Source organism: Calypte anna, chromosome 1 (assembly GCF_003957555.1).
Source record: "Calypte anna isolate BGI_N300 chromosome 1, bCalAnn1_v1.p, whole genome shotgun sequence".
Lineage (NCBI taxonomy): Eukaryota > Metazoa > Chordata > Aves > Apodiformes > Trochilidae > Calypte > Calypte anna.
Genome location: NC_044244.1, coordinates 156,012,284 through 156,036,646, shown reverse-complemented (window position 1 = coordinate 156,036,646; position 24,363 = coordinate 156,012,284). Strand labels below are relative to the sequence as shown.

General features: G+C 37.1%; 1 protein-coding gene across 1 annotated transcript in view; it reads left to right on the top strand.

Annotated features, from left to right (window-relative positions):
- Positions 1-24,363, top strand: part of SCEL (sciellin) — a 48,829-nt gene that overhangs the window by 4,979 nt on the left and 19,487 nt on the right. Inside the window, exons 2-10 of the mRNA XM_030466408.1 lie at positions 1,641-1,714; positions 5,399-5,516; positions 6,178-6,240; positions 6,583-6,654; positions 12,207-12,275; positions 14,100-14,165; positions 15,373-15,438; positions 18,253-18,285; positions 19,443-19,706. Coding sequence (XP_030322268.1) covers positions 1,672-1,714; positions 5,399-5,516; positions 6,178-6,240; positions 6,583-6,654; positions 12,207-12,275; positions 14,100-14,165; positions 15,373-15,438; positions 18,253-18,285; positions 19,443-19,706 — 794 coding nt within the window. The 5' untranslated portion in view covers positions 1,641-1,671. The remainder of the gene's footprint in view (positions 1-1,640; positions 1,715-5,398; positions 5,517-6,177; positions 6,241-6,582; positions 6,655-12,206; positions 12,276-14,099; positions 14,166-15,372; positions 15,439-18,252; positions 18,286-19,442; positions 19,707-24,363) is intronic.

Here is a 24,363-nt window from a genome sequence, read left to right as displayed (position 1 = left end):
GCTTGATAGCCTACCTGAACAGTTTCTAGAAAACTCAATACATATCTGCTTAAAACCTTATATCAGTGATTTTGAAAGATATTTTATAAGTTATTGCAAAATAAATAAAGCTCACCATAGCCCAGAGCATATTTTTATTGGGTGGGAACAATATCCAGCAGTCACATGTTTTTGGCATACACTGTGCCAATGCATGCTTATCAGCAACAGCTAAGGTTAAAAGAAAGGATATTGGGTCAGAGCCTTCCAGTCAACATGCCAGAATTTTAAAATCTTACAGACATCTGGAATTTCACAACAGGGAGAGATATAATGTAGTCTTTTGGACTCTGATATTATTTTTGCATTTATATCTTTACTTTCTAAAAAGACCTGTATTTGTTTACATCCAGGTTTTGGTTTCTTGCTCTTTTCTCAGTAATTATAAGCTCTTTTAGCAATAAGAAACAAAAGTTGTGTCTAAGTGTAATTCATTGTGGCATCCAATTGTTTTATATGCTTTGCTGTCAGCATTACATTGCTAAGATTTTGCCAAAATTCAACATCTTCACTTTCTATCATTAAAGAAACAGCCCCAGGCTCTGGCCTCTCAATCCACTCTACTTTAAGTGACTGATCAATAAACTTGACATCTGCAAAAAAAAAAACCCCAAACAACAACAAAAAAACAAAAAAAGCAAGCCAAAACTGTGTCACCCAGAGAAGTGGGAATATTTCTGATTTTTAATGACTTCTCTTGTCACAAAAACTGGTTTCTGGTGTTTTCTGTAGATTTTAGCGGCCTGACCAGTGGAGCTGGTTGAGAGCTTTCCAGCTTAACATTGCTTTCTTGGAAAATGCTGCTTTTCAAAAAGGAATCCTTTAGCTTAAGAAGGTCAGTTTTGTCCCCAGTCTTAAGTCAATGTCAGGACTGCTTATTTTTTCTTAAGAGGGAATTTTTTTGTCATTAAATGCCATTATGTTCTGCTTGATGCTTTCTGTAGGAAAGCTGGTACTCCAAACACAGTTTCAAAGCATAACATGAAATCCTTTGAGTAGCTCAACTCCTAAATAATTAAGATAAAAAAGATGTCTTGGGCTCATTTTTCAACCTGATTTGAGATAAGGGAAGAAGTCAGTGACTGGAAAACTGCCACAGGGTGGAAGAACCATCTCTCTCCTGGACCTGAGGTTGTGAGACCCTTCAAGCAGGGCTGGGTGAGCCCATGTGTACTCAAGGCATGGCTCCAAGCCACAGGCTGATACCATCTCCCCACGAAGATAAACACCTCACCCCATTCTCTATTACTCTCTCTCCTTCTCCGGAGGCTCTTACCAGCAGACATGTTCTCAGGGAAGGAGCTCACAAGCATAGGGAGGGAGAGGTGGTGTGGCAGGCAGAGACCCAGGGGCAGGAACACACATAATCACATAGGCATCACCAGGGAGGGACAAGCCACCACCATGCCTGGTCTTCAGTTCAAAGAGAGCTGTGGTTTGTGCTGTCATCCCACCCTGTCAGACTTAAAACTTGTGCGAGGAAGTGATCAAAGCGGCAAAGTTAAACTGCGCTTGGGGCTAAATCCTAATCTCACCACAAACTTTCTCTTTTTAATTTGTTTTGTTTTGTTTTGTTTTGTTTTGTTTTGTTTTTGTTTTAGATTCCTCCAGAAGGACACCCCACTGAACAAAATGTCAGCTTCCAGCATACAAAAACCCTCTCCTCACCGAAGCGGTAAAACTGAGTCTCCATTTTCTGCTCTCAGGGCACTCCAGAGGTTGAGGCATGGCCCCCCCCTTTTCCCAAGCATTGCCATGCCCATCCTGCAGATTCCAGGCACTCCTGGTGGTGACAGGATGGTTGTTAGATAGGCAGTGGGACTCCGTCTGGTTGCAAAGCCAATGGAGTTGTGCATCAGCTTTTGCTGGCAAAGATTTGGGCCGAACCACCCCTCTGGGCAGTGCAGGGGGAGGAAGCCAAGGAGCATGGTACAAGATGGAGGTTCTGCTGAGGCCTCTGATGGCTGTGGAAATGCCACGGGAGCATGGAGGCGAGTGGGAAGATGGGGCATCCACAGGGCTCAGCACTGCCTCTGACTTGCTTGGGAGAAATTGAGGAAAATTAGAATCGGGGGGAGGGAAAAGAGAAGGTATCTAATCATTGTCAGGTGGGATTTTTTTGTTTCTCTGAAGGAACAAAACTTGAGGAGGGCTGCAGTTTGCTTTCTACGCAAAGAAATGACTGGAGGCAAACTGTAAACATGATAAAATTTTCCATTTCCCTGGAACCTATGAAATAATTGTAAAAGCTTAAAGGTTTTGATGCGCAAGAGGACCTATTTTGGGTCCAGGCCTAAGTACACCAAAATGGGTGCAGCCATGGTGGGGTGCAGCTTGGCTGCTGCCATGTTCAGGACATAAACTTTTTATTGCCAAAACAAGAAAGGCATAACCTCCATCTGCCTGAGTTTATGAGACCTGAGCTCTTGTATCAGATCCCTGTTTAATGTTTTAACTGGAATTGAGGAAGTGATTCACCAGACCAGAAATGAGAACTCTTCAACAAACCCAAGAAAGGCTTCATGCATTAGCAAATTGTTTGTGCCATTTCTTTAGAAGAAAACACAATATAAATATCTTGGCTACCTCCTTTGAAGGAGATTTCCCAAAACCTCGTTTGCACTAAGCAACTAAGAAAGTCATGATTGCTGTGAAATCCAAGTGATTTTTGGGTAGGTGATAAGAGTTTTCCTCTAATGCTATTGGGGAAAAAAGCCAATATTGTACATGCAAGCTTAATTTTAATAACTGGATATATACTGAATAGTTCTTGAATTTATAGAAATATGCATGTTCATGTCAATGAAGACTGTTTCCTCAAGATTCAGAGGAAGTTTTGGCTAACAATAAAGCAGAGATTAGAATGTATTGCAGAGAGCTGAAAACATCTTTGGCTAAAGCTATTGGTATGAAGGGAAGCTTGAATAATTTCCACTCCTTTAGTTTCCATCAGCTACCCTTGCTGTAGAGAAGTTTTATCTCTGAAATGTATAAACTTGAATTCACGCTTTTCCAAGTTTCCAAAATTAGCTATTTTTTTCAATGACTATTATTGTACCAAATTAAGAAAATCTAAGTATTTATGTGAATATGAAGGTATAATTTTTACTATTGGATCTTCATTCAAATCCTTGATTACTGTATGTTGAAAAGTTTTTTTCTATTTATGTAAGTTCATCAAAGTCTTACTACATCCCAATCATTGCTAGTATTATCTGTATATTCAGATCAGTAAATATTTAGAGAAAATGCTCTTAATACAGTCTTATTTGCCAATTACAACCACCCCCCATTCTTGCCAGAGACTCTGAGACAATGCTATTGTTTAAACCAATGGAGTCCTTCCTCTCATCAGTTTGCAAGAAGTATTCATTTTAATAGATATTTTATTTAACAACTGGAGCCCTGCAGGCAAGGCTGGGATGTGCTCATTTTTTGAAGTCCTTAAAGTCGTATTTTAATAATTATTTTTAATAGAAAAACTAGCTTTAATGGCAGTGAACAGGCTGGTATAGTAATCATGTAGAGAGAATAAATGACTTTCTGCATTTAATCTACCATGACTCTCAGAACATTTTTGTGAATTTCATCTTATCTTTGATGTGCCTCTTTATGTCTTAATGATCTCAAAGTTAAAACCTGGCATCAGGGTCAAGAGACAGTAACACAGATCCGTGCTATCACAGCCACACTTCTTAAATGTCTGTCACTTCTCTAGCAGCTTAGCCTTGCAGAGAGCTAATCCAGCACAGAGACAGAAAAAGCTTGCAACTAGGCGAACAGGAATGATGAGTCCAGTCCTTCAATGCCTTCACTGGCCTTCTTTTCTTTGGCAGTGTGGACATACCTTGTGAATTGCAACAGATAAGAGCAGACAAAGTTTGAGTTACAGTCAGATATATATTTTTAGACTGAATTTTATCTTCATGCTGCACTGCTTTTCTTCAGTGAGAAAAATATATTTTAAAAAACAGTTTTGGCCATTGTCACTTAAAAGAAATGTTTTCGTGCTTTATTATGATTTGATTCACTGTGGCTATTTTTATAACTTTATTATGATTTGATTCACTGTTGCTATTTTTATAACTATCAGCCCAGCTGAAGTTCTTGGATTAAATGCAAGAGCTGCATTTTCTTATAAATTGTGGCAGAATGCCAAAACACAGCTCTGAAAGATGACATAATACTGACCTCATGTATTTCTGTGAAGTATGGTATTTCTATGCACAACCTTTACAGTCAGATGTCCTTACTGAACACAAGATAATGAATTCCTCCTGAAATCTTGCTGTGTTGAATTCTTTTTGCATGGATGCTCAGAGTGAGACAACTTCTAATCTTCCACTTTAAAGGGGAATGTCAAAACAACAATAACAGGAATAACAATATTCTCCTTTACCTCAAGCAGGCAGATGACATGAAAATTAGATGGGAAGAAAAAGAACAAAGAATACTGGACAATAGTCTTTGAATATTTTTGCTTGCTTTGGGGCCAAACACCTCTTAAAGGGAGACCAAAGGAGATAAACAACAGCTTTTTGGTACAATGAGGAATTTATATTCTCACAAATCAATTGCACATTATATGGTTTGTCCCTCAATATGCTAAATATCAGTGTTGTTGGGGAAAGACATTTTTAGTTCATTTTCTTAAGTAAATAAGGCTTCCATGTTCCCATAGCATGTGACTGTGCATTCCTGTCTGTCTCTTCCACTAGCCTTTGAAGCTATATACTAATTTTATTTAAATCTGATGTGAAATACAGGCTTTAAAGGTATTGCTTCTATTAAAAGATCAGTAAAACCAGGTAGCTGGTTAGGAAAGAGACTCTGTTCATTCAGCCACCAAGAAAAAAGCTTCAGAGTATAAACCTTTTGAGAAACCTGAAAATCCGTGTGTTTTGGGTTAGATGTAGTAGGAGGATGATGTGATCACCTCAAGATTAGATTTCATTCAAAATTTGCATCCTGTTACACATCTAAAAATACCAAAACCACAAAAGCCACCTCAGGAAATAGGATTAATTAGTCTGGCTTTCCTGGAATTACTGTTGTATGTATATCTCATAGTTTCTTTATCAGACTTACTGTATTTGTTTACACTAAAAATACAATGATCTGTTTCATATTAAAGATGAAACTGAATTGAATTTTGATAAACTGGGCTTCTGTGGTTCCTTCAAGGATGAAGGGATTAAGCCACAAACTTTTCAAGGATGCAGTCTGCACTAAGCAGGTGTGATAACTGAAGATTCAACCTGTGATGAACTTTTACATATTGCAACCTTCTAACAGTAATCTACTTTTCCAGAATTTTCACATATATTCACTTTCAAGACATGTTAATCTGTGTTTGCAGACAATAAGAGCCCTTCTGTGGCAATTAAAAGCAGACAACAGGCTGCTCATGATTCTAATAAACGACGGACCCTTTTGCAAGATAACAGCTGGATAAAGAAGAGGCCTGAAGAGGAAAGGTAAGAATGATATTAAATACATTTCTTTCATATTTAGTTTGGTATACTATGCATATTTTCTTGGAATGTCTACCTTTTAATGATGCTACCAAGCAAAGTTACATAAATTTAATCAAATAACTATTATTTGCTTATTTTGATGAGGTACTGATTACCTTCTGGAGGTCTTAATCTTCTGGGCTTTGACAATTTTTTATTGGGAATGTTGAGTACTGAGATGAAATGATGATTTAATGAGATGTCAGGCATCTGCTCTACAAGGAAAATCCTACATTTCATATATTAGGTTGCAGGAGTAGTAGCATCTGACTTTTTCTCTTTCCAAGCATGAAGATTATAAATCTTGGCAAGTTCTAAGGACCTTAATTCAGAATTAGTTGAAATTTACTGTAATGCAAACTAGGACCTGTATTAAAGTAGAAACTCTACCTGAGACCAGGCCCTTACTATCTGGGCCTTTCTATACTATCAGATTGTAGGAAGAGATAATTCTTACTCCAAAATGCCTAGAGTCATCTAATGCAGAGATGAGTAGCTTGTGTGGTTGCATTGGTAGTAAATAGCAGTGGAATCTGATCAAGGTAAAATTTTTTACCAAGAAACTATTTTTTAATTTTAATACTAAAATTTTAACTATCCACTGTCTTTCTTTTTCTTGAAGTGCTGATGAAAACTATGGAAGGGCTGTGCTTAATCAATACAAATCCCAAGATAGCCTAAACAGGTACAGTAGAGTATCTGAACATGTTTCTAATGACATTGTTAAAGAAAATTGGATATCCTTTTGCTATATATATCCTGTTTATAGCAAGAGCTTGCTTTGTTCAGTTTTAGTCTATACATGTTTCCACTGTAAATCAGACCCTGATGTCAATTATTTTTAAGTAGAACATTGCTGTGGATGCAGGGGTGGCTCTGTTGACACCTGGATAGTCTGAAATGTACGATATCTTAATCATACATTAATCAGTGTATGATATCTTAATTCAAGAATTAAATATTGTTTTATTTGTGATGAATTGTTTAATTAAACAGTACCAAAATGGCATTGTAATGTCTTTTATAGAAGCAGCCCAAATGAAAAGGAAGATGAGAAAGCTGTACTTGGAAGATACAGGTCTGATACTACCCTGGACAGGTAGGGTTTTTTTCTCTATGCATTATATTTTGTGATTCTCATACCTATGAGAGGTCTTAAAAATGAAAGCATCAATTAAATCAGTGGGGTTTAAAATGCCATTATTTATTAAGCATGTGAGTAGAAGACTGAATGCTTTGTGGATGAATTGCTAATGAGACAAATGAAAATGTGACTTGAGAAAAAAATTTTTTGACATTTTGGTCATGTTCTGTATCAATTTCTGTGTACTCTTGTCCTCAGAAAATTATCTATGAACAGATAGATTCCTCCCCTTTTTCCTGCTTTTCGAACTATAAATCAACGTCCTTTTTCAGTTGTTAATCAAAACACAGCTAAACCCTGAGTTCTTTGCAAAACCTTGCTACCACTTCATTATCATGATCTGTACAAATATCAGAATCATGTGCTTATCATACAGGTGCTTAATTTTAGAGGCTACAGAGCTGTGTGATATCACCTCTCCACTGATTGTTTTAAAGACTGCTGAATCCTGCTGTATTTGCTCTCCCATCACAAGGAAGCCATTCTGTAACTTCCATTTACCTACTGCTCTTCTTTGTATCTTTTCTATTTCCATGTTAGTCTTTCTGATCTGGGGGTCCAAATCTCCATGAAGTTATTTAATATGGGCTCACACCTTATATATACATATATATATATATATATAGGAGAATAAAAGCAGCTTCTGCCTCATTTGCTATTCCTACCCTTGTACTTCATAATATTGTATTTACTCTTTTGAGTGCTGCTGAGAATTGATCTTTCGTTTTCATAACATTATCTATGTCATTCCAAGACCTATTTCCTGAGTAATAATAGCTGTTTTAGGGATCACTCATTTTTCTTGGCAGGCATTACTTTGCATCTATCAAAGTGAACATCATCTGCCATTTTAGAAATCTGACATGTTAGCAGATGACTTCTGAAAGCCTTGCCAGTCAGCATTTGTTTTGCCTACCATGAGTTAGTTTCACAGGCAAACATCATCATCTTGCTCTTCTTCTTTTCCAGATAATTTGTGACCATATGGAAAAACACAGGTCTTGCAGAGATTCCCCCTTCCACTCTGAAAAATTGTTTGTGCCAAACCTTTGTTTCTTACTTTTAAAACAGTTATTTATGCATGAAAAGGCCTTCTCCATTACCACATAGGAGATGAGTTTATTTAAGAGCTGTTAAGACAAACTTCTGTGTAGCTCTTTGGAAATTCAAGTAGAACATATCATCTGTGTCACTTTTATCCACATGCTCCTTGACTTCAAAACAATTTCAAAGGCTTGATTTTCATGCATTGGAGCCCTAATTTACTAATTTAGAAGTCAGAGGAAAACTCCAGTTTCTACAGAGTCCCTGGCCAGAATAGTTCTTTTGTCTTCTATCTATCTAGTTATGTCTTTTTGCTTTATGCTGAGATATTAAGAGGTCTGAATTATTTTAGGTTGTTAGCTGACTGTCTTTGTGTTTTCATACAAACCAATACCTAACATGAAGGGTTCTTAATATGCAACAAATAACAGGCAATACTAAGAAAGGATTATAGGTGTGGATATATAACTGTGATAACTGTTGCCAAGTATCTCTATAAATGAAGTGAATAATGATGGATCAACCTTGAAATGATCATAAGGAAGCTGTAGTCAAGTTGTTTATTTTATCTCACTAATCACCAGTGTTCTCAAAGCTGTGTAATATAGCCACTCCAGGATTAATTTGTTCACACCCATTGCCATCAGGCACTTCTCTAAGAGTGGACCACGTGTTCTGCATCTCCTCAAATTTGCATCCTAATGCACAAGAGGGTGTGGTGATATATATTCTCTTAGCACCCTTTTGTAGCCTGCAGTCAAATTTGATACTTCTGCTTCCTCTCTGAAGGATCTTCTCCACCAGGTACAACTCCCTTATTTTCTTATAAATTATATCAGACAACCATAAGCATAGTAGATAAGTCTCCCACCTCAGAATAGACTAGTTTGCAGAACAGCTACATTTTTTAGCTGCATGTGTGAAAAAAGAAGCATTCTCTTGTTTTCCTGTTCAAAACTAATATGTTCCTGGAATGTAGAATAAAGTCTAAAGGACTGCTCCTAGTACTAGACTGCTACCTTGGTACTGGAGAACTCCTAGAGCTGTTTAGAGAACTATTGTAAGTCATGCTGTTTATATGGAAAATTATTTTTATCTAGCTAAGATGTTGTAAAATGGCAGTCTTGTATCCTGAAAAAGGTCTTCAGGAGTTACCTGTTTTCAAGTTAATTTTTAAACATCTTATCACAGTTTTACTTAGCATCTCTTCTGGCCATGACTGTAATATTCCAAAAGACAAGGTTTTAAAGAATCTGGATCAATCTGGATTAATGTCTCTTCAACAACTAGTTTTCAGAATGGCAAAACAATCACTGAAATTTTAATAAAAACCAAACCAAACCAAAACCAAGCGTGGAAAATAAAATGTTTGAGGAGCACAGCAGTAACTTTGAGTTCTTCATTGCATGTGTAAATGTGACAATGAAAACTTATCTAAAAGCCATATTTATTACAACTACTTGCATCCTGGATATTGCCATATCCATGTTCAAAGAATGAATTGTTGGATATCTACAAAAATTACCCAATATCTACACAATTACCAGTTTCAGTGTTAAGGACTTAGGGCAGGTTGACCACAGGCTCTCTGTATGTGAGGAAAAACCTTATTTCTCAGTTAGTAGAAGCTAGCTAAATATTTAAAAAAAGATGAGAGAAAAGTTAAAAATCAGATACTGACAGTGAAAATTACATTGCTATTTTTCCAAGTACTAAATGATTCTAAGATCAGAATAGCTCCCAGGAAGAATAAATCCTTACTGCATTTATAGCAATTAGATCTGAAGAGATGGGACTGAAGCAAACAAGATGCTCTCATAGTTTGTTTGTCAATAATCTAAACCTCTGGAATAGTAGAAATTATTAGAAAAGGAAATGAGAGTGAATGGAAAACCACAGTATGAACTGTTTTGCACTTCCTGAGCACCACATGCAGCATTTCATTTAAGGGAAGAAACTATGATAGAATCAGAAAAAAACGAAGAGGAAGATGAGAAAGACTGATCACATTGTGGAGGCCAAAAATTAAAAAAACAAAAAAAAATTAAAAACCCCCAAACAAACAAAAAAACCCAAACCAAAACCAGAAAAATGATAGACAAGTAAATGGATCACTGAATCAAAGATGTCTGTTGGATACAGCATTTTAGGTGCAAACAGAGAATATTCTTTGAACACTGTTTATCAGAAGCTGAGAAGTACAAGAAGAGGATAACATTATGCTTACCTTTCTTCTTTTACTGTTTTCAAAGCTTCTGCTATATTGAGCAGCTAGATGTTATTTTAAAGCCCAAACCAGAAAAAAAAAAAAACGTGCTTATCCCTGAACCAAGCCCAATATAGATGTTTTCCTTTTCAAAAGAGTGAACTAAACTGGATTTTTATTTTATCCTACAACTACTTTCACTGAAGCTTCTTCATTTCCTGTATGAACCTGTTCTGTAATGGTATTTGCGTTTATAAATAACACAATAGATTCTAATGAAAGATAAAAGATCTTAGAGCATTTCTTTCTGCAGTGTGAAATAATTGCTTTGCCCCTTACCTCCTCATAGCATCTTGATTAAAATGCCACACCCATGTAACAAATCATTCTGCCAGTTTGGAGGACAAAGAACAGACATATTGAGCAATTTTTGCTTCCAGCAGGAGGCACAAGAAACAGTCATTTTGATAGAGATATCTTGAACATGGGTTTAATTTGGTCAGAGGAGAGAAAAATCAGTGTCCTGGTTTGCAGGGCCACTTGATGTGGCACCTGCTGTCTTGGTGGCAACTCAGCTCTACAGGCATGTCCTTCCCCTGCACCCCAGAGCAGAGCTGATCCTGACAAGTCTGAATTAACTAATTACTTCATAGAATCATAGAATTGGCTGCGTTGGAAGGGACCTCAGAGATCATCGAGTCCAACCCTTTTACCACCGTTGCGGTTGCTAGACCATGGCACTGAGTGCCACATCCAGTCTCTTTTTAAATATCTCCAGGGATGGAGAATCCACTACTTCACCAGGCAGCCCATTCCAATGCTTGATCACTCTCTTCGTAAAGAAATTCTTTCTAATATCTAACCTAAATTTCCCCTGGCACAACTTAAGACCATGCCCTCTTGTCTTGTTGAAAGTCATCTGGCAAAAGAGACCAATGTCCACCCGGTTACACCCTCCTTTCAGGGAGTTGTAGACAGCGATGAGGTCTCCCCGGAGCCTCCTCTTCCTTAGGCTGAACAGCCCCAGCTCTCTCAGCCTCTCCTCATAGGGTCTGTGCTCGAGTCCCTTCACCAGCCTGGTTGCCCTCCTTTGGACCTGCTCCAGGACCTCAATATCCTTCCTGAACTGGGGGGCCCAGAACTGGACACAGTACTCGAGGTGTGGCCTCACCAGGGCTGAGTATAGGGGCAGAATCACTTCCCTGGAATCACTTCCTTTAAGTCTTTAAAACGAGCAGAAACAGAACGACTTAAAGTATGGTGCTGAAATGTTGAAAATGTAAAAGGAGACATGAAAGAATTGCTCTTTCATTGGATAGCTGTGAATTAGAAGAAAAATTCCATTGGCAAGTTCAGTGAGACCTCTAGTGATCTTCTGAGTAACCAACTGCTGGTCACAGTCACAAGCTGATCATCATGTGAGATAATTATTTGCACAACTAAATTTTAACATTTGAAAAAAGCAGAGAGGATATGCTGGTGCAGATTGTGTCCCAAAGCTCCCCTGAAGGCTTTTCATAAAATACAATAGTATTTGTAATCTATTTCAATCTACATCACTTTGTATTTGAAATGTTTGAAGTTCCCCTGTTCGTATTAAAGGATATTCCATACGTGGGAAGAAAGCTGAAATAAAATAAGTCCTTAAGATGTTTCAGCTACAATAGCTACATTGTGGTTTCTGTGAAAATTGGGAAGACTTCTAGGCAACAACTGTGGAATCCACAGAGGGCTTGGAAAATCACATGGTTTTTTTAGGGTAAATTTCATGGCTTAATAAAATCAATTCAAACAAAAATAATCTAACTTCTTTGATAAATGTTATTCCTATTGGTCACTACCATTACTATTGAGGGGCTTTACACTAGACTATTTTCAAATCACATTTTTGTCTAGAAACTGTAAAGAAAATGAGTCTGTTGGATATCTCAAAGGATCGCAAGGGAGAGGACATGTGGATGGTTTAGGTACTTCCTGTCTGAAAAACATTGCTTTCTTTCTAGTATTCTGATCTAATTCAAAGAAGTTGTAATAAATTAACTGCTGACAACTATGAGGCTTGATGCAGTGTATTAACTAAGGTACGAAAACCTACAAGTCTTTTTCAGTCAGCTGCTTAGACTCTTCAGGTATTTAATATTTTTTAATCACCACACGGGGCAAAGAGATGTTTAATCTTCTCATTTTAGTCAACTGTTGTGGTGGCTTTTTTAAAGTATCTAGAATTTGTGTTATTAATAATTTGTGTTTCTTACAGAATTCCAGCCAGAAGTGATACAGATAAAACAAATAAGTCTCCAAATCTGAATAATAAGCAAAGTGACAGGTATGAGTTTTGGAAACCTTATCACCTAAGTATTATATATTATCATAACTTTTTGTACGTAACAAGAATATACTGTAGAGAGAAATAATTTCTATGGGATACAGCCTATTTGTAGGCTTTGTTTCACCACCTGATACCTGGAATGCAGACATTTCTATCTAGGTTATCATAGGCTCTTTTTATAGCCAGTGAGGAGAAAAAAGGAATCTTCTGGAGGAGAATTCTGATATCTGTCTACTTTTTTTTTTTATATAATAAGAGGAATTTCCTTATTACTTTGCTATTTTTCCACATAGGTTGAAAGAAATCTGTGGTTCAGATTACACATTTACTCAGGAAAACAATTCTCTAAGAAACAAAGTATTTTAAATACAAGAAAGAAAGAGTAAGAGTTTTGGAAAACAGTCCATTTTGGGTATGTTCTGGAGCACTGCATTTCTCTGCATTTCTTCTACCAACTACGGTGCATACTTCTGAGAATAGTCTACATGAAAAAATTCTGATTAAGGTTTTCAGTGGAAAATGCCACTTAACATTGTCAATGGAAAATTTGAGTATCAAAATATGAAGAATGTTTTTTTTCCATTTCTGATAGACAGTCTAACTGATTTTTCCAATGGAAAGCAATCAGAAAATGTATGATTAATTTGAAAGCTTTTCTTTTGTCAAAAGGTCAGTCTTTTGTTTAAAACAGGTTGAAACCAATTTTCAATTTAAGATAATTTAGGGCTATATTTCTTATATGTTATAAAACATTTGTTATCATTTAGTGATAGCAACTTTATATATGTAATATGGCTACACAACACTGAAAATTTAATTTCTAAAGAATTTACAGCTCTTAACTGCTTGAAATTTTTATAAGAATGAAAGTGAAAAGCTCAGCCACCATACTTACAAGTATAAAGGGACAATTATATCACTTTGTGCCTTCATCAATGTCAGTAGTGTTCTATCTGTAATAAATTACACTGAAAATACTTGCTAGTGAAGACTGTGCACAGCAATTAAATGTCATCTTGCAAAGTGATGAGATATTACTCTGAAGAGAAAATTAGTATTTCTGGCATTTAAAGTTCAAGCGAGGTCATTCTTTTAAATTATGATTTTACACCATTATGTTGTAAATCATGTTGATGGTGACACATGAAACATTATATAAATTGAATTTTATGTTATTTTGTGCAGAGATTATTTTTTAATAGACCAACCATGAATTCTGAAGTGGGACTTCAGTCAGACTTAAAGGGTGTATATTTTTTCTTGCCAGAGAGTAATACAATAATTTGTACAAATCTGCTCTTCAGAGCTATTGTCATTACATTAGGAATTGCAGAGGATAAATTATGTTAGTATTATTCTAGCTTTTTTGAGAAAAATCACTGGCTTGGAATTTATATCATTGGTAGTATGAGGAATACTGGCTCTTTTTACAGGTATATTGTAAAATAGAGAAGCACTAACATAGTCCTAATAGAATAAGGAACATAAAAATTAAAGTATGGAAAACAACAGTATTAATATTTTAGTGGTTGGAGACTGAATTGTAGGTACAGAAATCAGGATTTTAAGAGCTCAGAAATTACTGTGGATATAAAGTAAAACCACAACTTGCCTCTAAGTATCAGAATCCCAAAGTGTCCCAAACCTTGCATCCTTTAAAGCATTTCCAGAATTTCCAGCTGGCATATATAGACATAATCATACCATTTGCCATACACAGTTGTATCATTTTGATGGTAGAAATATGATGTCTTATAATTATTTTTTTCACTGGAAATTGTACACTTAGTGAAGATTAATTAAAGTATATTTCCTTAACAGACAGTCTTTGACACCCAATCCATCACCCTCAAACACTGCTGCAACTTCTCCGATCAAGAAAAAAAGGTATTTATTACCACCAAGATACAGAGCACTCCATTGAACCTCAGTAAATGTATCACAATTACATTAAAAAAAATTACCAACTTTCTCCTTGAGCATGGTCTAACTCCTCAGCAAGCTTCAAGAACGCATCTTTCACTTGCTCTGGCTTTTTCTGTGGGAGTACTGTGTTGCAAAGTTGCCTGTGTAGAGCAACTTTTATGAGTATATTGCAATAGATGTTAACTCTCTGCTGCAGCCCCTAGCTCAGCTGGCATATGCCTTTTCTGTGCCTAAGTTTAAATCATTGTATGAATTATCTAAATTTAAAGGACTGTAACTGGGAGCAGCTGAAATCTGTGATGCCAAACTTGACCTTGTGCTGTTGCAGTATGTACGACCTACACTAAGATTTACTGCATGATACTCACTAGCTTTAAAAATTTTGATCTCAGGTACTGTCATCTGGGAAAAAATAAAAACAGGGTGTTGAACAAAGAACTAGATTTTTCATAGAAAGTATACTGCTGGCAGTAGCTGTATCTTTATGCATGCTTTCCAACTGCAAATTCTGTCCATTTGTGATTTTTTCCATTTTTTATGCATAAAAATTTTGATCAGTAGAATTCTGAAAGTAGAAATTAAAATGTCAGCATTTCATATTACCAGCCCTGCTTGTTCCATGGAAGTTTATGGTGTTTTCAGCCAAGCAGTTCTCCTCAGGCTCTTTGCAGATGTGAAAGGCCATCACTGAATGGCACTGTTCTTGGTGTAATTGCTTTTTCCTCAGAAACAATTGCTGGATTGGTAGTTTTGAGGGGGGAAATAATAATAAAAAAAGAAAAAGACCTCTGTGACCTCTGATACCATCCTGAATGAGTTTCTCGGGTTGATACTTGACACCCTTTCCTTTGTGCATTCTATCTGATTGTCCTTCCCCTGAATAATACAATTATTTGTAACATTCAAGCTGCAGAAAAGATTACCTAGAGTCAGAGGGTAAATTTTTCAAGAGAAAAATTTGAAATTACTGTATCATTTCCAACTCAATTAATTTGTCAGGGAAAAAAAGGTCTAAAAAGTATTGTCATGTAGTATTTCAAAATATGAATGATTTAAGAAAAGCTCCAGGTATTTCAGCATCACTTCTGATAGTCTAATATTCCAAGAATGCTGTTCAGCCCCATAGCATGAAACTAATACTTAAATATTCCTTTGTTACCTTCACCAGGCAATCTTGGATGCCTCCTCCAGTTTCAGGTAGCACAACCACAACAGAAACAACGGGAACTAAACAGTGAGTATTGATGATCGCTACTGTTTTCCTAACTTTTGGCTAGATTTTTTGAGGGGGATAGAGGGCAATCCTTTGAGAGACTGAGATTGATTAATAAGATGCAAAGAGAAAACATCCCATGCCTAAATTCTTCTTTGGGCTCAGAGCAGCTTGATGCTCAGCGTTGACTGAGGTCAGAGTAGATGAAGTACCTTAAGAACTTGTCACGGTTTAACACTGGCCCGGCAATTAAACCGAGTAACAGATGCTCTCTATTAATGTCTCTCTCCTCCTGGACAAAGAAAGGAGAGAGAATAAGGGAGAGAGACTTATGGGTTGGAAACTAAACTACACAGCTTTAATGAAACAGTAATGATAAATAGGAAAAATTGCTAAATATATACAAATATACAGGAAAATGGATACCACATTCCTCCCCCCTTTTCCCTCAATAACTCACGTCACCACAGAGGCTGCAGGGCAGCCCTGGGAAAGTCCAGGCTGGACTCCTGGAGTCGGCAGCAGTCGGGAACTGGAGGCAGGAACACACAGATATGGGCTGGCATGGATCAGGACCACAGGCAGACGAACGAACGGAATCCTCCCAGGATGCTGGGTGAAGGAAGGGAAGCAGGAAATCAGGAAATCATGGCTTAGCCCTCATGATGCCTCAAATTTATACTGAGTGTGATGTATATGGGATGGAATACTCTGTTTGGTCAATTCTGGCATCTATCTTGTCTGTTCCTCCCCAAAGGAGGGCTCAGGTGGGACCTCTTTATCCTTCTGGACGGTAAAATGTTCTCATCAGAGCTGAGAAGTGCCCTTGGCTCTGCACACCAGTCTCTAACAGTAACTATAAACATTGAGTGTTATCAGTTCTAGAAGCATACACTGTCTGAGAAACTTGCTGTTAATTTCAGCAAGTGCAACTACTTAAAGAGACTCAGCTAAAAGTAAAAGCACAAGACAGAAAATCACCTTTATCCTGGCCCAAACCTGGACAGAACTTTTAATTTTTTTCTACAATATTTGTATTCTTTATTCATGGTTTGGCTTTGGTCTATTACAGCTAGCTCTCCACAAGACATGTTTTCTATAGAGCACCTAGCCATAAGAGCAGGAATCTCTTAGTGTCCTTTGGTCTGACAGCCAGGGACAAAGTCTGGGCCATTTGGTTAACAATACAGACAAAATATCAAGATCTGTTTAGTCAGCTCTTAAAAAGGTGTCCAAGAAATAGTTTTGAAGACAAAATCAGGCTAAATTTACTTGCAGCTGAATGTTTAATGTTTATTTCTAAAGTTGTGGTTGCTTTCTGGAAATAGAGCAGAGAATATGTCTTGTGCTGGCATGTAGTATGGATTGTTTAAAATATTAATGTATGAACTTTTATGATATTCTTTGCTTAGGTCCCCTATTGGATGCAACATGGCCTTCTGTTTCCCTGGTTTTATTCTGGGAAACTTCCAACACATATCACATGCATAACAATGTTGAAAATTATGTGAAATGAAAATGAATGGATACATTGTCATGTTAGGCATAATTCCTTGGCAGAACATAGCCTCGGGAGTTTGTAGAATCTCTTCCAGTGGAAGACTTTAAGATGAATCCTTAAACCAAATCTGGCAATTATTTTTAACCTTATTCTATATTTACTATCATCCATCTGTTTGGGCAAGATTCAAAGTCACTCACCTGCCAGCAGAAAGATAGCTCCTATATACTAAAATCTGTTTTCTTTTAGGTCAGTTCTTCATAGATGTTTTTAATATGTCAAATGTGATGAAATTATCTGGCCTCATTCCAAATTCTCATCTCTTATGATCATGGCAATTTTGAAAGCATAGGATAGGAGGCATCCTATGTTCAGCATCTGCCCAGATTAAAAAAAAAAAAAAACAAAAAATAGCTGTCTTGTGTCCTTTCCAGCACTTACTATCCAGTTACTCCTTTACTCTCATAGTTCAGAGATCAAAATACAGATATTCTTTCTGAAGCTTTCATGACCCCTCCTGGATGATGTAATAATGATGTCACCCAAGGACAGTTGGCTAAGCAGAGATAGGTATTAAATGATTAGTTGTGTATTTTTTAAAAGTGCTTTGAAGACGTGACAGGAATTTCACTTGGTGAATATTACTATGAAAAACAAAGGTTACCAAAGGAAAGCCTTTTTCTCTCCTGTGAAGTTCAGGAAATAAAGTGCTGTGCATAGATGTTAATAATGACAGTTTTAAAAGGTCACTCACTGTATGTCTTAAAGGTGGGTGGAGCAAAGAGCTGTGTATTTTCTTCAGATGTAAGAATGGCTGACTGACTGTTCTGCCCCTCCACTCAGGAAGGGACTTCATCAGTCATGGGTTTGTGGGGTCTAACTTTTCTAATTCGTAGACCTGATTCTAGCCTTCTACAGTCAAGCATGATATAAACTTCTGGTGTGCTTGGCCTCAGTTGCAAGACGATTAAGGACACTTCACAGTGCATTTAGAAGAAATTGCAATTGAAACTAAGAATACAGGAAGCTCACTGTAATTGATTATTTTGGCTGTGAATTGAGTACTGAAAAGAAAAAAGCTATTGATCAGAGTGATTGACTAAGGAATGTTAATTGAAGAATGATTGACTGAGTAGCATATAAAGAATATGAAAAGATTTTAATATTATGCAATTTGGGTTAATATGTTATGTTCCACATTAAGAAAAATACTGTCTTGAAATGAAAGAAAAGTAAAATTAATTTCTGTTCATTGATATAAAATCTTTAATAGTTCTTTGATAGTAGTATTTTGCTACTTGGTTTCCGAAATAGTAACTCTTTTCTTTCTCTAGGACCACTTCAGAAAACTCAGAGGGTCCAACAATGTAGGTCTTGCTTACTTTGCTTTGTATTACATTTATAAATGTAACACATTCCTGTGCACAAGCATTGAGTATTAATTTATATTCATTTATAATACAAAGACTGTATAATTGCCTGGGAGGGTTTCTCCATTGTCAGTGTCACAGAAACACATGAAGACAACTTCCTTCTTTGCAGAAATGTAATTATTTTCACATAGCTTAGAAAATTTCACTGCATATTTATTAAAATTAAAAAAACTTTAATTGCACAAAAAAAACCTGTGTCACAGTTTTAGTTCCACAGTTCTGTTGCTAATACAAATACTTCTCCATATTAAAATGATATGAGAGTGAAAAAATGATAAGTGATATGAGAGTGAGACATGAGAGTGAAAAAAAAGAGTGTGAGCTAAGCGAAGAGAAAGTGTTAAATTAAAAAGCTGTGTACATGCAAAGGCTTGTAATAGAAGGCATTAACATGAGATGAATTGACATGAAGTACCCTAAACTTATTTGAATATCTTCAAAGGTTGCTCTAATTTTAGAAAATAATTGAATTCAATAATTTACTAATTAAATGTACATTTAACATGGTCAAAATTAGGAAAAGATTACTTAACTGACCTGTAATTTCATGGCTTATAATTAAGACAGCTACAAAATTCATCATGGTTTAGTTGCTATCCTAATAGAAAGATTCTCTTAGAATCATTGAATCATAAGAAGCATATAACTCTAATTTCCAACTGTATTGGTCACCTTCTCCCTTTCTTATAATTTCCTATAATTTTAGTATTTTTGTAGTGACCGATTACTAAAATAATTTTGAAGCAGTAAAGAAACTCTACTTTATTGCTGTAGTCATACTAGAAATCTGCTAGTCTTGGAATACTAATTGTTAGAAAGACTTGGTGGATACAGTAATCTAGTGAAACAGAGTATAACATAAGTCTTTATAAATATTTTTCATATATAATTTAATATTATATATATTTACATATTACATACCTATTTAAAGAAAAAAAACACAGAAAAGCATTTGTCAATGAAAATGCACACTTACTGCTGTTACTCTTGTAAGAAATGTAGTATCTGCAGTGATAACCCATTTAAATGATATAATGTGTTTCCTAATATCTTCATGTGCTGTAAATACATTTTCACCATTCCTATTGCAGGGCTGCCTTGTCATCAGAACAGGTAACCCCTCAAAAATCAAAGGCTGATGTAGAAGAAAAAACTACAGCAAGGACCCCTCAAAAATCAAAGGCTGATATGGAAGAAAAAGCCACAGCAAGGACCCCTCAAAAATCAAAAGCTGATGTGGAAGAAAAAGCCACAGCAAGGACCCCTCAAAAATCAAAAGCTGATGTGGAAGAAAAAGCCACAGCAAGGACCCCTCAAAAGTCAAAGACTGATGTAGAAGGAAAAGCTACAGCAAGGTAACATAAGCAGATATAATCAAAAGACCAAATGATAAACACTTATAACTGGGATAAATGTGACGTAATAGTGTTCAATTTGTTTGATTCCTGTATTTAATAGTTCATTTGGACAGGGTGATGAGATAAATACAGAATTTATCTAGTCTTAACAAGTGGCCCAGAAGTACAAACGTTGAGTTCCATCTAACTTGACTTGGGAGGTTATCTCAGAGGTTTCGTTCTTCCTTCTTTCAGTCTGTCTGGCCTGCATCTTAAAGAGAAGCATTTAGACAGTTGCTGTAAATCTTTGGAAGTAGATGACTTGTGGTATCATAGATTACACAGTATATTTTCTTTGATCTTCATTAAATTGTGAGAGAGGTAATATGTACAGACATCTATTTATGTAAAAAAACCCAGAACAAAATAAAAAACCCCAAAACTCACAAGAAGAAAAATCCCTCCAAAACCCCCTCCAAAAAAGCCCAAAAAAACATTCATGCATTGTAATGTTAGCATTTTAAATAGTAAACTCTCCATCAGATACTATTTAGTGTGACACAAGTAGTATGTTTAAACAGATGGACTTGTTCTTGTGGGATATGTTAGATGGCATATGTACCAATTTATCTTGGAAAGTATACAGGATAACATGAAAACCATTGTTGGAAAAGACATAGAATACATTTTTTAACTGAAACTCCAACAAATTGTAAGGTTCTCTATTGATGGAGATGTTACATTTTCCAAAACAATGATCCACAACCATGCAAAAAATTTGACTCTGTAACTTTGAACAGAATAAAATGCCTGAATTAAGAAGTGAATGAATTACAAACAGATTTCCAGATTTGCACTGAGAAATATACCAGCTCATTTTGCAGATTTTACCTGGAAATATTAAATGATGTGAACACTAAAATTAGTTTAAATTAGCTAATTTGATTCCATTTTTGTGGCGGGAGGAGCCCTTCTTGCTCCTAGGGCTGATCCTGAGGCCTCAGGGCTTAGCCCATTCCTGGACGATGTCCTAGGGCTGTTCCTGGGGCTCCGGGATCTACCCCTTCTTGCCTGCTCCTGGGGCTCCTTGAGCTGTGGGCTTCTCAATCCTCACTGAAGAGTGAGAGCTCTCTCTGTGGGTGTCAGCTGCTCTCTTATTGGCCCCGTGCTCCTGCACATGCTCAGGAGGGAGGCCAGACACAGGTGAACCCACTCCCACTCATCGATAACTCAGGGCACCTGGTCCTGTCTCACTACATTTCCCCCTTTTTTTTTTTTTTTTTTTTTTACACAGACATTTACATAGTACACAGACATTTACATAGACATTTACATATTTACATAGCACGATTTTTTATACACAAGAATACACTTACAGGATTTCTCTTCGGGCCCCGCAGGACACTCAGCTAAGAGCATCAAGGGGGCGCCGAGGGGCAGTACAAAACACACTTATACAGGATTTAGACATAGACATACAGGATTTTTACAGGATTTTTCTTCGGGCCCCGCGGGACACTCAACTAAGAGCATCGAGGAGGCGCCGAGAGGTTAGAGGATTTTTACACAAAAATATAACTTACAAGATTTAAACATATAACTTACATATAACATATAACTTATTTTACATATATTTTTAGGGAGAATTCTCAACCCTTACACGTATTTTGGGGAGAATTCTCAACCTTCTTTCTTTCAACCTTCTTTAAGGGGAATTAAACATACCCACATATTCGCTCGATGTCAGCCCCTTTCTGGCAAAGTCTCTGCAAGCTGTCTGAGCACTCTTCACAAAGTCTCTGCAAATTGTCCCAGGCACTTGCCCTCTGTTCCGGGGTTTCTTTCCTCATGGGCCTCGGGATTTAACCCTTCCTCATGGGATTTCCCTCTGCTCAAGGGCTTAGCCTAGGCATATTTCACAAAGCCTCTGCAAGTTGCACCAGGCACTTTTCACAGAGTCTCTGCAAGTTGTTCTTCTCCCTCCTGTTTCTGCTCTTCTCTTGGTTTCCCTCTGCTCAGGGGCTTCCAAAGAGAGAATCCTTCTCTTGGCTTTCCTTTGCTCAGGGGTTTCCAAAGAGATTTCTGGTTCCTCATGGGTTTCTGGTTCCTTCGTGGGATTCCATACTTTTACTTTTATTTACTTTTACTTTTTTATTTTTTTTTTTTCTTTTTCCTCCGTGGGATTCCATACTATGAGATTCCATCCTCCTAGCTTCCTTCCCTCTGCTCAGGGGTTTCCAAAGAGAGAATCCTTATCTTGGCTTCCCTCTGCTCAGGGGTTTCCAAACCAAAGAGCTTGCTGGTCACACCTTTCAGGGAGAGTGTTAGCCCAGGCATTTTTTCAAATCAGGGAGAATGTTCCTGTTGCCAGCTCCTCACACTGCTGCTTCTTTAGACATCCGTATGTTGCCCGCATTCTCCACCAGCTGTGGCGGGAGGAGCCCTTCTTGCTCCTAGGGCTGATCCTGAGGCCTCAGGGCTTAGCCCATTCCTGGACGATGTCCTAGGGCTGTTCCTGGGGCTCCGGGATCTACCCCTTCTTGCCTGCTCCTGGGGCTCCTTGAGCTGTGGGCTTCTCAATCCTCACTGAAGAGTGAGAGCTCTCTCTGTGGGTGTCAGCTGCTCTCTTATTGGCCCCGTGCTCCTGCACATGCTCAGGAGGGAGGCCAGACACAGGTGAACCCACTCCCACTCATCGATAACTCAGGGCACCTGGTCCTGTCTCACTACACATTTTATCCATAAAGTACAGGTTTCTGAGGCCTGGAGCCATAGTCTGTATTATTTTGAATTGTGCCTCCCTCCAGCAAACCCCCAGTGGATCAGACCGGTACAAAACATTTAAGAGAAACATCCAAAAGATGTCTGACTGCAATACCTAGGAAAAACCCAATGCTTCAGTGAAACATTTCCTTGCCAACAAATGTGGGAAATCTTAGAGAATGAAACATGCCACTGTATTAACCAGGGAAGTCACAGCTATTCTTCACTCCTAATGGCTTGTTAAGGTTTTGCTTAATCCTCACTCCTAATCAGTTCACATTCATCATCCCCCTGTGGCCCTCATTACCACATCCAGCTCTGTATTCCTGTTCCTCCATTGGTGGAGAGCTGGAGGAATATTTCCCTGGTCTACAAGTTTCTATGGTAACACTGCACTGCTACAGCGATTTCTGACAGTATATAAACTATAAGTAGCCTGTAATCTTAGTGAGCAAAATCAGCCCTCTCTACTCCTGCTGTAATTCCTTTGGCTGGTGCTTCAGCCATCATCCATCTGCTGCTGCTGTGTTAGCTTCACAAAACTGCAGATTTTTGTTAAATTTATGATAAACAAAATTTAATTTGGAAGCTGTCAGCAGAAGTACCTTTTTTTCTATTAAAGATGCCATCTAATTATTATGTTTTTGGCAAAAATAATTGAGTGGCACAGGGAAAGTAAACAGTTCCATGAAAAGTATTTCTAGTAACACTGACATTTACTAGAATAATATTTTATCTTACATCCTTAGTTTCAGTATTTTTACTTGTAATCAAAAGATTTTGAGGTCACACTTTTTAAAGCCATATGCGATTGATTATTTGTCTTTCACTCAAGATTCTGATAGGGATTTTAAAGGAATAACACTAATTTCAGTATAAAATAAGTGGGAAACGGCAACTGACTTTCTATCAAAACTGACTTTCTATCAAAAACCCCATGAATTTTCTAAGAAAAATCTATCACTTTGTATCAGTGATACAAAGAAAATTTTTGGAAGGGATTTATCCAGAAAAGATGTCAGATACTACATCTTTTGCCTAAAAGGTTTGGTGTCATTGTGTAGTGTTTCATACAAGGCCTAACACTGATTCTGTAAATGTAAACTCAGCCTTTGCATCATTTTCAAGTACAGCAGTTAGATGTGACATCCATCTTAAAACATAGATAATGCAATAATATACATAGCATATCTCGAGGCATGGACACATGGACCTTCACCTTTTGGATATGATTAACATAATGGAATAAAAATCTCATGGCTAGTTACATCTGCAGGTATCCTAGACAACATAAGTAGGCTAGGATCCAGAAAAAGTAAAGCTACTGCCTAATAATTGTGTATTTTCATAGCACAATAGCATCTTCCTCAAATAAGGTTTCTTGGTATCCCACAAATGCAGCAGCATATGAGCACTGCACTTGATCCATGCAGAGACATTTTTCTGATTTACTCAATGGGTCTTTTATTCATTGCTCATCAAGGGTTTTTTTGGTGTTTATTTTCCATGGCAGTGGGGTGTTATCATTCTGTATTTTTTCACTACAGAACTGTAAGATTTGTAGCAACCAGTAAATGCGGGTGTTCAAAAAACTGCATTTTTAAAATAACCACTTTCCTGTTAAACCGTTTCAAACATCTTGACAATGTTTAACACAGATTTAGTCACTTTTATTAATGATTATAGTTAATCAAGCAAAATGTTTATATTTCTATGAAATGCTTTTATATGAGCTTCACTTGTATTCAACTATGCTGCTTCCTTGCATATGATCTGTAAAGAAAATATGTGTATTTGGCACATTTAACAGTGCAGTAACAAAGACATTGTAGCCAAAAGATGGAGAATAACCAAAAACCATATTTCCAGCAGTTCACAAGCTACATGTTTTTGGGACACTGAGTATTTTGAG